The sequence below is a fragment of the Dunckerocampus dactyliophorus genome, chromosome 4 (genome assembly GCF_027744805.1).
Source record: "Dunckerocampus dactyliophorus isolate RoL2022-P2 chromosome 4, RoL_Ddac_1.1, whole genome shotgun sequence".
Classification (NCBI taxonomy): domain Eukaryota; kingdom Metazoa; phylum Chordata; class Actinopteri; order Syngnathiformes; family Syngnathidae; genus Dunckerocampus; species Dunckerocampus dactyliophorus.
In genome coordinates, this window is record NC_072822.1 from 1,139,380 (window position 1) to 1,157,684 (window position 18,305).

The 18,305-nt window shown below is 42.0% G+C and overlaps 1 protein-coding gene across 4 annotated transcripts; it reads left to right on the plus strand.

Moving 5' to 3' along the window:
* Positions 1-244: 244 nt before the first annotated feature.
* On the plus strand, positions 245-17,567 carry LOC129180167 (protein yippee-like 1). 4 transcript variants are annotated; one of them, XM_054774336.1, is made up of 5 exons: positions 245-442; positions 7,708-7,995; positions 9,612-9,655; positions 9,809-9,917; positions 11,575-17,567. In XM_054774336.1, the coding sequence occupies exons 2-5, from the start codon at positions 7,879-7,881 to the stop codon at positions 11,662-11,664; spliced, it is 360 nt and encodes a 119-aa protein (XP_054630311.1). In that variant the 5' UTR covers positions 245-442; positions 7,708-7,878; the 3' UTR covers positions 11,665-17,567. The 4 variants fall into 4 exon arrangements, with proteins under 4 accessions (XP_054630311.1, XP_054630308.1, XP_054630310.1 ...); XM_054774333.1 differs by lacking the exon at positions 245-442 and adding an exon at positions 1,479-2,240; XM_054774335.1 differs by lacking the exon at positions 245-442 and adding an exon at positions 1,479-2,189.
* The last annotated feature ends 738 nt before the right edge of the window (positions 17,568-18,305 follow it).

Below are 18,305 nucleotides of genomic sequence, written 5' to 3' on the forward strand. Positions count from 1 at the left end.
TATCTCATTGGCTGATTTGTCCAGTGCGTCCAGTTTGTATGTGAGCTCCCTTCCTCAGCTTAGTCGCCCTTAAACTTGTTTGCACTCATTGAAATCTCTTCTTAATTTGTTTACTTTTCTTTGTCTTAAAATTACCGTAGTCATGGGCCTAAACCAAGTGTAAGTGGTAAGAAAAAAGGGAAAAGTTATCGATCGAAACGAAACAGGAAGTTATGCAGAATGTCTGACGTTTCATGCTCTCATTGGCTGATTATCGGAGCACCGCCTACGCTCTCATCTCATTGGCTGACTAATCCAGCGCGTCTGTGTGTTTATGAGAGACATGCTGCTCTGTTCCTCATCGTAGTCGCTCTTAAACTAGTTCGCACGCATTGAAATCTCTTTTTAATTTGTTACTTTTCTTTGTGTTAAAATGACCGGAGTCATGGGCCCTAAACCAAGTGTAAGTAAGAAGAAAAAAAGGGAAAAGTTGTCGATGGAAACAAAGCAGGAAATGATCCAGAAGCATGACGGTGGTATGAAGTTAAGTGATGTTGCTAGACTATACCGCCGTGCCCCATCCACCATTATACCTTATTTACCTTATTTTATATTGGAATGTTACTCTACTGTGTTTATGCTGTTTTCTTATATTTCCCCACCATGTTTGGTGGACTTTGAATATTTTGAAGGCCCAAAGGTGTGAGTTTGGGAAGATCTTGGAACGGATTAAGCTATTTACATGTATTTTACGCTCTGTATAACATAAAATCCCTATAACATAAAGGTTCTTGGAACGGATTATTTACGTTGTAGGGGCGTCTACTGTATTAGTTTTCTGCCATTTTGCTCATGTGTAGCGTTGTTGCCGGCAGGGGGCGCCATAATGCCATTAAATCAACTATCGGCGTCCCATTTGTTCACACTATTCACCCTTTTTGTCACCTGTTAACTCTCGCAGCTAAACTTAGCTTTTCTAGTGTGGCTTCACCTTTAAACTCTGAAGCATGTTAATTTGAAGGGATTTAAATGTGCTTTGGTACTGAAATTATCAGTTTTCGCTCAACGACTGTGGTCTAAAGTGTATATATTTCAGAGTGGACGAAGCGATACTAAAAGCACAAACGTCATGTCTGGAAAAACGTGGCATATATTTGATCGGGAAGAAGGTCAAGGCGGTGATTAAAATGATGACGTCCTCGGTTGGCCGCGTTTGTTTACTTATGAGCCGCCGCGCTTGCTCGCTGGCCCTCTCTGACGTTGGGCACGTGTCTGGACTTGGTCGCGCGCACAGTCGAAAACAAGCTCCTTGCCGACGCGCGGTACACAGTCCGCGCCTGGTTGGCTGCCTGTGCCCTAGCCCCGCCTTACAACGCAGCTGATTGGCTTGACTGAGATTGTGCCTGTCGCTGATTGGTCGCTATTTGTAGCAGCAGTTTAGTAGCTAGGCTACTGCTGCCTTCAAGCTCGTCGACAAAAATCGGAGTTTGTTTGAGTTAGGCTCAATTAGCACGCTAGCTGGTTTAGACCAGCACAAATGGAAAACAAGACGAGGCTTACTTGAGACCACAAAGACAAACATTTTTATAAATGCGTTGATTAAAACACAGGAAACACCTGTGAACTATCCCCGGCTAAAGTGAGCCTACTTAAACTAGGCATTTAGTCGCTCAAGCGATCAATCTTAGTTTTAAATGTTCTGATTTACACTCAAGTCCAACTGTTTCTAAGTGACAAGGTTAAATTTCACTTAACAAGGATTCAAAGTTGGAAACTTCCGCGTTGTTGCGCGAGTTCACGAGCTCGTTACCCATATTTCCCACGGCACGTAAAGGCAGCAGCAGCATTAAGAAGAAAAGCTGCTTTATTTGCACTTTTCGCACAAGTTTCGCACCACAGTCTGCCGCTTTTTACAGCGCCGTCGTCCGTCCCACTGTCACCATGTGCCTCGCCGCTCTTTCTATCGACGATTGATCAGCCACAGAGGGGCTCGGACGGTGTAGGCGAGGCCGCGGACCGAAGCATCTCATGGCAGAGAGAGAGGCGCTCTTGTTCCGCCTGACAAGCCGCCTCATGCTCGCTGTCTTTTAAGCGGATGGGACGAGAGCTCCAGAGAGCTTTCCTGCACGCGACTCCGAGGACAGGCGTCCCCTGTGGAGACTTTTTCATGGGCCTCCAGTCGACGTAGAGGGGCCGCTGCTGGCTGCATGGTACGGTGACCCAGCCTGCAGACGAGTGTGGCGAGGGCAAGTGTTGTTGGGGTGAGTGACACGGTGGTGGTCATTGAACGGCTCATTGGTCAGGGTGCACTGGGAACGAACACTTTGTTCTCGAGCTCCTTTCGGTTCGGGCTTCGCAATTAGACGTTCGAATGTGACGTGTAGTCATGTTTGGGGTCTCAAACTGGTCGTGTCGCGGCAGACTGGGCGAGTTTGTTGTTGTTTATTTTTGCGACATGGCAACTGAAAGGACGTTTCGTAAGCTAGCTCTGCGGTGACGCGTTTACGTGCGCTCGTCTTGCGCAGCAAGACGTCTGCTGCTGTTGTTTTCATTGAGGATAGCTGCATTCAAGCTATCCTCAGCTGTGTGTTTATCCAGGGTGGGTGCCATCGCATTAGTGACGCCATCACTCTGAGATCAGCTGTTTTATTTAAATTGAATCACCCGACCAAGCAAACATCTTTGTCCTACTAAGACACTGATGGTTATTGATTGATGCCTTTCTAAAATTAGCTCCACCGCCTCTTTTAGCTTCTGAGTGCGTGTGTGTCGACTGTGACTTTAAATTGACCTCAGCCAGCCCTGCTCCGCCGAGTCCTTAAATATGGCAGCCTTATTAAAGCAATAACTTTCATCTTTTCTGCAGCAATTGCATCAAATCAGACCTTCAATAAGCACAGACGTTAATAATCGACATTTTGAAACCTTTCCAATCAGATTCACGTTCTCCTCTTGTATTTATTTACACATCCGGGGACTTGCCCGCTCACTCCCCGCCCCCTCTTGCCTTTCTTGGTGCGTTCAGGTGACAGGGGAAATAATCGTTCCACATTCGCACCCCGCCTGTGTTTAAGAAAATGGCAATACGTGTTTTCTCTTGGCGTGCAGCATTGCTGTTTTTAGTTGTAGTCGCCAGGGAAATGTAGGATAAAGCTTTATTGGGACCACAGTGGCCAAATTAGAAACGCAAACCAATGTAATTGTGTTAACGTTAGCATAGTAGCCTTTTTTTTATCCCTTTTTATAAGTACAAACTTATAGAAACACTTAGCGCTATCATATAAAGTGTTAGTACGTTAGCATAGTGGCATTTTTAGCCATTTTATACATGGGTGTGATGTTCCGCACATAAAATGCCCAAAACCTGGATTATGCCGCCATATGCTAGGTCAGGGGAAGTTGCGAGAGGCCGTTAACGTGGGAGGGGGAAAAAGAGCGCTTGATTTGCTCACCCTTACAGTTGGGGTAATCTCGCCTCATCGTTTTGGCTGGCTACATTGTCTGTCATTCCACAACCTCAATACACTCAACATACTTCAGGGCTTTAAAATAAATCAATAACTGAATTATTTAATTATTGATTGATTTAAAGTTTATTTCAAAGTAATTTCAATTTAATAATGTCAATAAATAATTTATCAAATGTCTTGTATTGTCAAAGATATGATATCAAATATGCTACTTGACACATTAGCTGGATTTGCACAAAGCATTGGTATCGGATCGGTATCGCCAATGCCAGACTGAGTTTGACTTAAATCATGTCAAAATATTATGGGAATAAAGTCATCACAGGAAGAAGAATAAATTAATCACAAATAAATAACTCAAACAACAGTAGAAATGTAAAAACAAAAAACAGCTGTAATTGAATAAGCATAAAGCCTAAATATTAAGAGAAAAAAAGGTATTGTTTTGCAGTTTTCAGAGAATAAACCTTTAATATTATGAGGGAAGATAATGTCATTTTAGTAGCATTGACTGAGTATTAAAGAAAAAATACATAATTCTTAAGTCGGAATATTATGGGAAACAAAACAAAATAAAGTTGGGAAAATTAGGTCGCGGAAAAAGTTCTAATCAAAGTCAAAATATTATGGGAATAAAGTCATAATTACGAAAAGGAGAAAGTTCAAGTAGTTGTAATAAATTTATAAATAATAAAGTCATAGGTAAAATAAACAACAGCAGAAATGGGGAAAATGGCTGCCATTTTATGGGAATAAAGTCAAAATATTAAGAGAAAAAAAGTCAATTTTACGAGAATAAACTTTTAATATTATGAGTAAAAATAATAGTATGAGAAAGAAACAGAACAAAAAACGTTTTTGGGAAATTATGGAAAGAGTTGTAATGTTCCAAAAATAAAGTCATAATATTGTGGGAATAAAGTCATAATTACGAGAAGAGGGAAAAAGTTAAAATACGTCAAATAAATACATCAAAAATAAAGTAATAAACCAAGTAAACAGCAGCAGAAATGGGGGAAAAACAGCTGTCATTTTATGAGAATAAAGTCAAAATATGAACAGAAATAAAGTTATGCGAATAAACTTCATATTATGAGGAACAAAATCATTTTAGCAGCATAGAGATGAAATATTAAAGAAAAAAAATGTGATTATCACTGATACCAGCCTGAGTTTGACTCAACATTCGATGTAGTTAACATATATCATACAAAAAGTGTTTTAAACTCGCATAGTACGACTATGTCATGGTCAAAACGAGCCACGTTATGTTGCATTTACAGTTAATAGTCAGCGGTGCAAATAAGACGTCAGGGTTGTAGCGTGTCGGGACGCCAAAAAGGCAACCTTTCGATGTTCCCAGCTTTCTCGCGGCACGTGAAGGCAGCGTCGCTGTCACTGGCCGGCGTGGCTGTCCATCACAGCCGCAGCGCCCTCCCGCGTGCGGTGACGTTTCCGTGCCAAAGCAGGCGGGCCAGTGCGAGACGCTCACAAAAGGCACAACAAAAGCTCGCGTGGGGGGAAACAAAATGCGAGCCGTCAGCGGCCGAAGGCTTCGTCACTGACACGCGAGCGCACGCATGGGCCAGAACCGGACTCAAACGCGCTGACGTCGCTGCCAAGAAAAAGAAGAGGGAGGAGGAGGAGGAGGCGAAGGATTGTTAGTGATCTCTGCAGACTGTCGTCTTTCCAGCTCACCACTGTTCAGGTGCGTGGCAACACTTTTTATGTGACAACCACCGTGTCGTGTTGTCGTGGGGGGCTTCGCGACCCTCAGGCGGGCTCGCACAAAACAAAAGCACATGACAACAACAACAACAACAGCAGCAGCGGCAGCGCGTGCAGCTGTCAATCACGACCGAGCCGCCGTCGCCGTTGTCTTCTTTGTCGGGACAGAAACAGTTTTTGTCAGCTTGTAGTTTGGTTTAAAAAAACAAACAAGTTTTCTTGCTTTGCGTCGCGAGGGCAGCGGGGCTTTCGTTTGCACTTCCTGTTGGTTCTCTCACGCGCACACACGCACACTGCGGACACGTCCTCTCTTTCTCACCTGTGCGAGACAACAAAAGACCGATTTGGACGTGCCGCGCTTCTGAAAACACTCGTCTTGTTGCTTTGGTGACTAATAAAAAGCGACACAAACTTTTTGTGGCGGCGACAGCGCCACATTTTCTGTTCTAGATTTTGGGTATGATTGAGAGTTCCAGAAAGCTACTTGGGGGGGTGACTCTACGGCGCCCCTGCTGGTTGCAGCCAACAACTGCACTCACTTTCACTCCGCTTCTTCCAAGGGGCGGACAATAAGTGGACGTCTTGTTGATTGATTCCCGCCGATGATGACAATGGCGCTTAATGAGCCACTTGGATGAGACACTGGTCCTGTTGCTCTCCAGCTGCGTGTGTGTGCGTGCGTGCGTGCGTGCGCAAGCTTCCTGTTCTTTTGTTAGCGCGTCTGGTTCTTGTTGCAGCACGTTGTGTGTGTGTGTGTGCGCGCGTGTGTGTGTGTGTGTATTGTTGACTTTTTAATGTGTTTTGTTGTACTTTTTAACTCCAGACGTGGGGGGGGGGGGGGGGGGGGTGACGTCTTTTGTCTCCCAACGTGCTTTTGTGCTCAACGAGAAAAGGGAGGAAACAGCGCCCCCCGTGGCCAGACTGGCTACCATCAACAACAAAAGAGACCCTCACGTCATAGTCCCGCCCACGTGCTTTGATTGGCAGCAGGACGGTGGCTGCAGCCGAGCAGCCTGATGACGTCATCCTTTATTTGAACGCTTTTGGCAAACATGCTGATGTCAGCACAAGTTGTTTTTGATGGCTTTTGAGTCATGAATCCATTTAGTTGGACTTTTCTCCATCGGTGAAGTGAGCAGTGGTTGTTTTCGGGCGTGGACATTCCACCAAAGGTGCGCTAGATGCTATTTTTAACGCCGACATGAGCGGGAAAGTGATTGGCTGTCCTGACACAGAGGTCAAGCCATGCTGATTTTAGTCGCCCTGCTGTTTGTTTTGTGATGTTTGCTCGTGTTGTTTGCCTTGGCGGAGGTAGCGTTCAGCCTGCAAAGTGAAGCAGAAGTTAGCACTAATGCTAACTCGCCCGGCCGCAAAAGTCAACCGTTCACGTTTAGCGGGCAAGAAGGACACTTCCTGTTTTTTCTTTTTAATGTGATTAAGAAGCTAAAAAGGAGCTGCAATGATGTGAAATATCCCAAAAACAAAACACACCGCGGCCCCCAGCCTGCACGACAACGCTACTAGAAAGCTCAGGATCATTCATTCATTCATTCATTCATTCATTCTTAAGGAAAAGGACATCAATAAATGTGAAAAAGTAACATAATACAATGAATTCATTTGAGAGGAAGTAGAATAAAGCAATGGAATTCTAATATTTATCTACTTCAGTTTATTTGGCTATTTTCTCATGAATTTGATATTTTTGTTCTTACAATAAAAATGACATTTGCATGTGTTATAATTCATTTAATTGTATTAAAATGTGTAGAAAAATATTTATTCAAACTCAACTCAATAAAAAATGGTTTAAATCAAAAGTAAGTAGAACTTTTATGTGGATTATAAGTTATTTTTATGTAAATATGGAAAAATATTATAGATTTGGGGGAAAAATAGACAAATGTAATTAAATTAAAAAAATAGAATTGAATGTAATCAAAATGAAATTAGGATATTTATGTTTATAATTAATTGTAATTACATAAAAATTTATTAAAAAAACATTAAAAATAAACCAATAAAATGAGTTTAATTCAAATTTAATGAGAACTTTAATGTTAATTTATTTTAATAATACAAAAAAATGTAGACAAATGGTACACATTGTTAAAAAAAAATTAAATTGCATTTAAAACGTTATTTAATGTAATTAAAATGAAATTAGGATATTTCTATGTTTATAATTGTAATTCTATTAAAATGTAGAGGAAATGATTCTGATTTGTGTATTATTATTTTTATTATTATTATTATTTACATTGATTGCATGCACGTGTTTCTAACTTCACCCTCTCATGACGTTGGTGAGTTGTGAATAGTGAATCCTGGCGCGTCATTCGCTCGTGTTGACATGAACCAAATGCAAGGAAGGATCCAGAAAGTGGAACAAATGATGCAGTGAATGCACTCATTGAAACCATGCGTAGTGAATGAATGAATGAATGAATAATTGTCTTAACGTAGTTGCGCGGCTTGACGAAGACATCAGAACTTGGCCTCACCTCCTGCCCCTCCTCCTCCCCCGCAGGTGTGACTTTTCTCCCGTGGCGTCCGTGTGGAGCAGCCGCACGCCCCCTCCACTACAACGACGGCTTTTGCTTGCATCTTCCAGTGTTTCTTCTGTCAGCAAGTCCAGCAGAGCTGCAACGCGTCCGGCGCCGGCCCCGACAGCGCCAGCGAGGAGCCCCGCCCCACGGACATGGTGAAGATGACCAAGTCCAAGACCTTCCAGGCCTACCTGCCCAGCTGCCACCGCACGTACAGCTGCATACACTGCCGGGCGCACCTGGCCAACCACGACGAGCTCATCTCCAAGGTGAACGCGCTCGCCTCGCCAGACGCCCTTTTAGCGGTGGGAGGGGGGGAGGGCGGAGCAGGAATGCCGCGAGACACGCCCGGCTGTCACGCGCGCTCGTTAGCCTTCCCTCGTCCGCATCTTTGGCAAGCTGCCGTCTTGTAGCCACGCGATGTCGTCTGTTCCAGGGTCAAACCGCGTCCACCGTGGAAGCTCCTTTCTTTTTTGGTTTGATTTTAGTGTGAAGTCACGTCGTGACAGCCGCGCGAGTCTTCCTCTTCCTGGCCCGCACGGTTTGAAGGCGTCTTGGACACGTGGACCCCCCCTTGCTGGTAGAGCATCTCTGCAAGTGTAAAAAGAAGCTCGACCATCCATAAAATGTTCAAGTGGAAAAGAAAGAAACGTGCGAGTCACTTCCTGGTGACACGAACACCCCCCCCACACGCCTTTTTGTTTGTTTTTATTCCAATATTCTCTTTGGAAACGTCGCTTTTTAGAGTGTTTAATCTTGCTGAAATTATTTACAAACACATTTTTATTTTTTCAATGTTTTACTTTAAATGTTGCAGACGTTGTTTTTAAAATATTGAACTTGTTGACTTTTTAAAGTGTTTAACTTTTTTTAATGTTTTTTGAACTGATTAAATAAAAACAAAAGCAAAATGTTCATTTTTTATTCAAGCATAATCGTTAAAATGTAAAATAATAACAATACAAATGTAAATCTATATTTATACAGTGCATGTAGAGGTAAATGACATCCAATGTGGAGTATAAATATTATTTGTAGGAAGAATTGAAAGCGTAAAAAGAAGTTCACAATCCATAATTGTGAAATGTCACACAAACATGAAGTGATTGTTCACATGGAAAATCGAAAAATAGAAAAACATCCGACTTTTACAAAACACATCAGGCAGCTAAAAATGCCTCTTTTTAATTCCACGTGTTGGTGTTGCATGAGAGCACAAAGAAAAACAGTTTCTCATAAAATACAAAAACTAAATGCTTATTTATATTTTTTAGAATTGTTCAAATGCAAAAGAAAAGAAAGCAGAATAAAAATTGAATTCAGTGTAAAAAAAGTTGATTTGCTTTCATATTGTTTATAGAACTGTTCAGATATATTTCAAAATAAGGAGAATCATAAATAGAAAATGGAAAAACAAAAGATTTCAAACATGTAAAAACATGACATGTTTTTAAAAGTAACCATTTCATAAAAAAGTAACCATTTCATAAAAAGAATGAAACGACCTCCAATCTTTCAATGTCAAAACAAAAGAAAATGTCCTTTAGTTGTGATAGGTCAAAGGTCAAATGAAGGAAATCTGTCCAATATTAAGAATATTTGAACATGTCCAATCTATATGATGGATGTTTATACTTGCTAAAGTGGCAAAACTTGTCAAATCTGAATCAAATCGTGCGTGCGTGCGTGCGTGCGTGAGGAGCTGATCTGCGTGATGCCGACTCGGCAGGAGCCGCGCTAAGCAGGCTGATGTGATTAGCTAAGTAAAGTCAAGTCAAGTTAAGAGACGACGCTGAAGCGAGCGTCTCGTGGATGCGTTTGGCGTTTGCTTCCTCTCATGACGACACAGTAAGAACGTCGCTTTCTGTCTTTTTTTGTCTTTCAGTCCTTCCAGGGCAGCCAAGGCAGAGCATATCTCTTTAATTCCGTGTAAGTGTCACACACACACACACACACACACACACACACACACACACACACACACACACACACACACACACACACACACACCTGTCATTCCTTAGGTGCACTGCAGCAGCATCAAGTTGATTGACGGTCTGTTGTGACCCGTGTGGCGTTCAGGGTGAACGTGGGCTGTGGGCCGGCGGAGGAGCGGGTTCTCCTCACGGGCTTGCACGCCGTGGCCGACATCTACTGTGAAAACTGCAAAACTACGCTGGGCTGGAAATACGTGAGTGCTTTTCTCTCTCAGACGCGCCTCACAGTGTCTCAGAGCACTTACTTACAATAAGTACGCCGTGTGCACTTGAATAAGTACGCCGTGTGCACTTGAATAAGTACGCCGTGTGCACTTGAATAAGTACGCCGTGTGTGCACTTGAATAAGTACGCCATGTGCACTTGAATAAGTACGCCATGTACGCCGTGTGCACTTGAATAAGTACGCCGTGTGCACTTGAATAAGTATGCCGTGTGTGCACTTGAATAAGTACGCCGTGTGCACTTGAATAAGTACGCCGTGTGTGCACTTGAATAAGTACGCCGTGTGCACTTGAATAAGTACGCCGTGTGTGCACTTGAATAAGTACGCCGTGTGCACTTGAATAAGTACGCCGTGTGCACTTGAATAAGTACGCCGTGTGTGCACTTGAATAAGTATGCCGTGTGCACTTGAATAAGTATGCCGTGTGTGCACTTGAATAAGTACGCCATGTGCGCCGCATGCTTACGTCGTGAGCGTGGCCATTTTCACACGTGCTCATTTGGGCCAAGACGTAGCGGAGGGGGCGGAGCCAACGCCAGTGGTTGCAATTCAAATATTGGAATAAAAAGGTTGCCATGTTTAGTTTTTGAAAACTTGACTGACTTGTTTCAAATGGTAATGTTGTCTATTTTCAATATAGATTTTTCATTTATCAATTTTTATTTTTTATCTTAATATATAGTTTTTTCATTCAAATGTTGCAATTCTCATTTTTAAAATATTAAAATTGTTCAAATTTAGATTTGAATATTGAAATTATTTAAGACTGAATTTTTAAAATATCTTTAATGTATGAAATGTTTTAGCTGCAGTGTTTTTAAAATCTATATTGAACTTTTTAAATTGTTAAAATGTTTATTTTAATGTTGTTTAAATTATTTAAAAATCAGTTTTTCAATATTTTTTGAATTTATTAAATATTTTAGCTTCAATATTAAATTTTTTTAAGTCAAATTTTTGTAATTTTTAACTTGCATGATTGTGTTTATTTTTCATTTGTTTTTTAATTATGATTGTTTGAATAATAATCTATTTTTGTAAATGTCATTTTTATTTCTATTTAGTATTTGATTTGCAATCATTCTTCTATTGTAGAAATATGATAGAAATGTATTTGGAATGACCTTCAATGCTTGTTATTGATGAACTAGATTGAAAAGATCGTATTGATTCGTTTGAAAAGATCGTATTGACTCGTTTGAAAAGATCGTATTGACTCGTTTGAAAAGATCGTATTGACTCGTTTGAAAAGATCGTATTGACTCATTTGAAAAGATCGTATTGATTCGTTTGAAAAGATCGTATTGATTCGTTTGAAAAGATCGTATTGATTCGTTTGAAAAGATCGTATTGATTCGTTTGAAAAGATCGTATTGACTCGTTTGAAAAGATCGTATTGACTCGTTTGAAAAGATCGTATTGACTCGTTTGAAAAGATCGTATTGATTCGTTTGAAAAGATCGTATTGATTCGTTTCTATCGTATTTTTTAAAACGTTGTCCTGTGTGAGGATTACTGGCGCCCGTCAGGAAGTCAAATCAAATAGAAAAATGTTTGAAATGCTATTTCCTGGCTCCCGTCCCACGTTAGCGTTAGCATGACGGCTAGCACCACCTGTGTTTCAGGAGCACGCCTTCGAGAGCAGCCAGAAGTACAAGGAGGGGAAGTTCATCATCGAGCTGGCTCACATGATCAAAGACAACGGATGGGAGTGACCCCCGCGGGGCGCCCTTTGTTGAACTGCGCCGAGATCCGCCCCCAGAACACACACACACACACACACACGTCCCGCCCCTCCACTCCACATCACGCGCACGCTCATCACTGAGGAGTTTGACACATCCAATGGCGGCGCTTCCGGGTTTGACTCCGCCTCCCCCGGCGTCCTCCAATCCCTCCGGCTGGATGGAAGGATGGATGGATGGCGTCGTGGCGACCAGCGTCCACAAGGAGGAGGAGGACTTCACGCGTTTTCTTTCCCGGACGACTTTTTACATTAGCGGCGGCAGGCTAGCCGGCTAAATGGTTAGCGCTAGCTTTTAACACAAAACAAAAACAAAACAAAAAAATGTAGCTTGATGTGTCTCGCTTCTCTTTTGCTAGCTTCCAAATGCGTGGGGATGGGCGGGGCCGGCGTACGGCAACGATGTAGCAGCATCGCAGCGGAAGATGATTTCATTCGCCGCTTTTGTTGGCTTTTTTTGCTCTTTGGTGTGACTTTTCTTCCTCTTCCGCCCCCACGGCCAGTTTGCCATCGCGTTACGGGCACAAAGCATAAAGACATCTGAGGTATATATATATATATATATATAAATCTATATATATCTATATCTATATCTATATCTATATATGTGTATGAGAGTGGCTGCTCCCATTTGGCAGCACGGCGATGAAAGGCTGCTTGCAGGCCCATAAAGGACGTGGACAACACGTGCGTGCATCAGTCAGCACCTGCACGCCAGCAGGCGCGTCTTTTTGCACTTTGCAGAGGTTGCTGCTCGTCCGCTTGGGGGCCAAAGGCCGCCCAGCCCCCCCCCAAACGTTAAAAAATGCCACCCGTCACCTTTTCGTTATTTTTATTTTGATGACTTTCACCGTTTTCATCTTTTGGCCTCCAAGCGGCGTCCCCCCCCCTTCATGACATAACAAGGCTCCTTCCGCCTCAGCTTGGAGGCCATGGGGGACCCCCCCCCACCCCCCCTACTTTCAATGCACTTTATCACCTTTCGTTATTCGTACTTTTCTTACCTTCATTCATGTTTGTTGGCCTCCAAGCAGCCCCCCCACGTAAAAAACTGAGCTTTATCATCTTTCATTATTTTTTATGAGCTTCATCATGCTTGTCCGCAGCATAGCTCCTCCCCTCCATGAAATAACAAGGCTCGTCCCCCCTCGTCAAAAGGCGGCCGCCCGGCCCCCCCGGCGTTAAAAGCTGAGCTTTATCTTTCATTGTTTTTATGACTTTCATGGTTTTTGTTTTGTCTTTTGGCCTCCAAGCTGCGGCGCATGACTCCGCCTTCCCCCTCGTGAAGTAAAGGCCCCCCCTAGAGGCGGGACAGGGGAGTGATTGATGACTTTGCCGGCCAAGGTCGCTTCGATCACTTGAACTCCAAACCAGACGTTAGCTTGTTTTTTCTATGTCGGCGTGCGTCCTCGTTTTGTTTTTACGTACTTTTCTACCCGTACCCCCCCAACTTGAAGCACTTTTGTTGTGCGTGTGTGCACGTGTGTGCACGTGTGTGTGCGTGTTCACATACAGGAAGTGAATGTTTGGCTCGTCACCTGTTAGCTTAGCCGCTTAGCTTTTTGATTTAGCGAGTGCTCAGACATCACGGGCGAGCTGGAATCTCCCACCGTGTGTCCTGGGGGGGGGGGTCACCACAGTCAGCATGCCCAACAGCAACCTCCCCCCCCCCCACCCCACCTTCCGGCTGCCATATTGGACGTCCTTTAGCTTTTGTGGCTGACTTGATTGTATTTCTGGTCTCAACTTTCTCTGCTGGTTTGACTGAAAGTTAGCTTGTTTGTTGATTGTATTTTATTCCTGTTAATTTATTAGCATCTCCGCATTAGCGGCTGGTGCGTCCCAATCAGGGCTCCTCCTCCTCCTTTTTTTTTTTTTTTTTTTTTTTTTTTTTTTAGGGTAACCACACGCTGTTTTTTTACCTCTCAAAAAACAAGAGAGGTCACGGGACACAAAAGTGTTTTGTTCACCCCGTCGTCCCGGAGCCGCAGCTTTCCACGATGAAAACGTCACAACCTGACTCCTTCTTCTTCTTCTCCTGCCGGACTTTAGTGGACGTTGTTTCCCCCGCGCATCCACGTCCAAACACGCGCCGCTAACGAGGGACCGCCATCGTGGCGCCCGCAAGGCATGCCGGGAGTTTGCTCCCCGCCTCCATCAGACGCCAAAAAACAAAAAAAGGAAGGTGGCGTTTCTCCGATACCAAAATCCAAAAACATGACGCCTTCAGTGTGGAATGTTTCCCAGCTGACAACTTGTTTACTTGCGTGATGTCATGTGACCGGCAAACATCTTTGGTGTGCAGGGGACTGTTACTACAGCATGTTGTATTTATATATGATGATGATGATGATGATGATGATGATTATTCTTATTTGTGCCTGTCGTCTTCTTTTCCTCCTTGGGATATGTGTTACCATGATGCTTTTTCTTTGGCTTTGCATTCTGCCTCCGTGGAATCACGTCACGTCTTTTCCACTCACGTCAGCCGTCTCATATCACAATAAATTTTCAATGCCAGTCACGTGCTCGCAGATCATTTGCCCGCCCACCGCCTGTTGCTAGGCGGATTTCAATCAAAGTATTTATGCACATTTGTTTCGCAATGGAATGGCTGCTCTGTATGAAATATGAAATGCAGGAGAAAGAAAACCAGCGCCTGGTGGGGCAGTGCCCCTGGCAGGAACTCCAATGCCAAGATTTTATTTTTTATTTTTTAAGGAGTCGTGAGATTCTTGGACGATTTTTTTTGTGCTAATGACAGTCTGCTAGCCGGCTAAATGTTAGCATTGACGTCCTATCGGGTTGCGCTAGCTCTTGGTTTTAATTTACCTCATTGCTGGACGTGTCTCGACGTATTTTTTTTGGGATGTCTTCCTAAAGGGTTTCCCGACCGCTTGTTGCTAGGCAGAACTCAACGGCCGCACACAAGATCATTTATACACATTAGTTTTACAATGGAATCGCTGCTCTGTATGAAATATGAAATGCATAAGAAAGAATCTGTGCTGGTGGGGCAGTGCCCCTAAATGATAAATTTTTTTGTAAGTAAGTCATAAGATTCTTGGACAACTTTTTACACTAATGATGGTCAGCTAGCCAGCTAAACTATTAGCATTGACGTCCTATTGGGTTGTGCTAGCTTTGTTGTCAATTTGTGTCATCGCTAGATGTGTCTTAACAATTTTTTTTTTTTTGTATTTCCCCAACGTCCTCTTAAAAGGTTTCCCGGCCACTTGTTGCTAGGCAGAATTCAATCAATAGCCAGAATCGCTGCTCTGTATGAAATATGAAGTGCATAAAAAAGAAAACCAGCACCTAGTGGGGCAGTGCCCCTCGTGGGAACTCCACTGCCTTGATAGATTTTTTTATTTTTTAAGAGGCACAAGATTCTTGGGAGACTTTTTACGCTAATGGCAGTAGGCTAGCCGGCTAAACTGTTAGCATTGTCGTCCTACGGTGTTGCGCTAGTTTTTGTTTTCAGTTTGCATCATCGTTGGACGTTTCTTGACATTTTTTGCCGCACACAAGATCATTTATGCTCATTTCATTTTGCAGTGGAATCGCTGCTCTGCGTTAAATATAAAATACGTAAGAAAAAGAAGCAGCGCCTGGTGGGGCAGTGCCCCTAACGTAGTCAATAATAAAGTATTTACTTTTAAAGTAGAATAATTGTTCAATAGTCCTTGGTGTTGCCTGCGGCTGTCATGTGACCCACTGTGACCACATGACCTGTCATGTGTTGAACAACACCTCTTAGCCCCCGCCTGCAAGCATCCCCCATCATCATCATCACTGAGAGGCCAAACCTGCTATTTCAGACAGTGGCGTCATCAGAGGGAGGGGCTAGCTAGCGGTGAGTCACCGCTGTGGAGGGGGGGGGTTGTAGTGGTGCCGCAGTGTTTACTCCATCAGCAGCGGCCCAAAGACACAACATGGCATCCATATTTCACCTAAACACACGTGCACACGCAATGCTCATGGTCTACGACATCATCATCATCGTCACGCTCTCGTCCTGAAACGTCTGGCAGGTTTCTTCAGTCTCATTCATTCATTCATTCATTCATCCATGAGTGCTGGGACAAAAACACGGCAGGTTTTTCCAGGCTACTCTCAGGACTAGCTAGCATTATTATTGTTTGTTACGTCATCATTCATAGCATCGTTATCACTTATTCATGGCAAATATTCATAAAGCATTTATGATCAACTGTTAATATTTATTCATTACAAATTATGAATAAAGCATTTATCAAGTATAAATACAACATCAATTAATTATAATTCTGACTAATACATTTGTACAAATATATATATAGTTTTTTCCTCATAAGGTGAACGCCAGCATGGAAAGCGGCTCGCACGGGAAGCAAGCGAGCAGAGTCCGTCTTGTTTTCATTCGGGCTCTGCGGTGACGTCATCTCGATTCACTCTGCCCACGCACACGCGCACGCACACGCCAGCGCTCAGCATCCACCGTCACCACGGCGACAGCTCTGCATCGGCCACGCTCGACCTCCTGCGGGGCCCGAGCGGGCGCCGACCAATGAGAGCGCAGGAAGCTGATGTCACCTGATGTCATCGTGAACGCAACGACAACAATTCATGATGGACGCAAACTCGCTTATTCCTCAATGCACGTGTTGAGCCCAGCAACTCTACATCGGCACTAAACAAGCAACAAATAGACATAGAAATAGATCATATAGTACACTATACTGCTTACACAATCACCCCCCCCCAAACCCTAGCCGGGAGAAGACCCCGGGGCAGACCGAGGACACACGGGGGGGGGGGTTATTATTATTTCAATAAAAAATACATGGAAAAAATTATTATTAAAATTATATAAAATTAACAATATATAATTAAATTCCAAAAATGAAATGTAAAAATTACATTGAAAAAATATTTACATTTTACAAATTAAATTAAAAAAATGGCTAAAAAAATATTTAAATTACAAAAATGTAATTTAAAATTACATTAAAAATGTTGCAATAAAAAAAATGTGGAAAATATTTAAATAAAAAATAATTGGAAAAAATAATTTAAAAATATATGTAATATATAAAAATACTGCTCCAAAAAATGAGAGGAACACTTGGAAAACACATCAGATCTAAACTGGAGAAAAATGATGTTGAATATGTTTCCTGATAATAAGTGGGTGATGTATTAGTAACAAAATGATGCCACATCATTTGATAGAAATGAAAATGATCACCCTATAGAGGGGGGAAATCAAAGACACCCCAAAAATGAAAGTGAAAAAATGATGCAGCACACTGGTCCATTTTGCTAAAATGTCATTGTAGCAACTCCAAATGATTCTCAGTAGTTTGTGTGGCCCCCACGTGCTTGTACGCATGCCTGACAACGTGGGGGCATGCTCCTAATGAGACTACGGATGGTGTCCTGTGGGTGGTGTAGAATTAAGCAGGCCTATTAACTCTTCATAAACTTTAATCACACGCTCTGTCAGGGTTGTATCATACAACCCTTAGCCTTCCTCTCTCCTCTTCCTCGTCTTCCTGTATCTGTTGGTCCCATTAGCAGAGTCACAGTGCCCTCTGCTGGTCAAGCATGTACAGTAGAAATATGGACTTATGAGGCAAAACACATGAAAAAATAGACCAGTCGGCTTGTGTTCGTATCTTCGAATGTTTGCACATAGGATGTTCGTTAGTAGGGGACTTAGTGTATTTATTTAAATTAACATCAAATACAAAAAAATAAAAGGATGTATAAAGCAAAAACATTACATAAAAAAAATATAAATTACAAAAATGAAATGTAAAATTTACATTTAAAAAATATTTACATTTTACAAATTAAATTTAAAAATTGGGGGAAAAATATATTTAAATTACAAAAAATTTATTTCAGATTAAATAACATTTTTTTTACATTAAAAAACATTTGGAAAATATTTTATTCAAATAAAATGATATGTAAATTATAAACATGAAATAAAAAATGTAATATGTTTTAATAAAAAAATGAGTTATTTTTTATTACAATATATACGTGAATTGCAAAAATAAGTAACAATTACATTAAAAATATTACAATTGTACAAATGTAATTTAAAAACTGAGTTAAAAATATATTAACGAAAATCAAATGTCAAATTAAATAAAAAAAAATTAAATATATTTTAATAAAAAAATAAACACTACAATTAAATATTTTTTTTAATTAAATAAAAATAATTTTGTGTGTTGTATTTGGGAGCCTTGAAAAAATCTAAATGATTTACCTGGATTGGGGGAGTTTTCGTTGAAGTTAAGGCAGCTCACCAAGCAAGGAAATACACAGAATAATAAACCCGAGTTATAATGACAGTACATTTATAGTTATAATAAAATGACAAGGTCATTCAGTCCCAAAAAAAGCCTGTGCAAGTTGCAGCCAAGCGACTGTGTGCTGCGTCAACGGTGCCTTTGATGCTCCTCTGCAGCCTCCCGCACAACAAACGTCTCGTTTGGACACGCAGCACACAAGCTTTCACGTCGAGGTGCTTTTTGCATTCATCCATTCATTCCCGGCGCTCAAAGGAAGATATTTTAATAACAAGCACGGCTCGTTCATGAATATTTAGCAGAA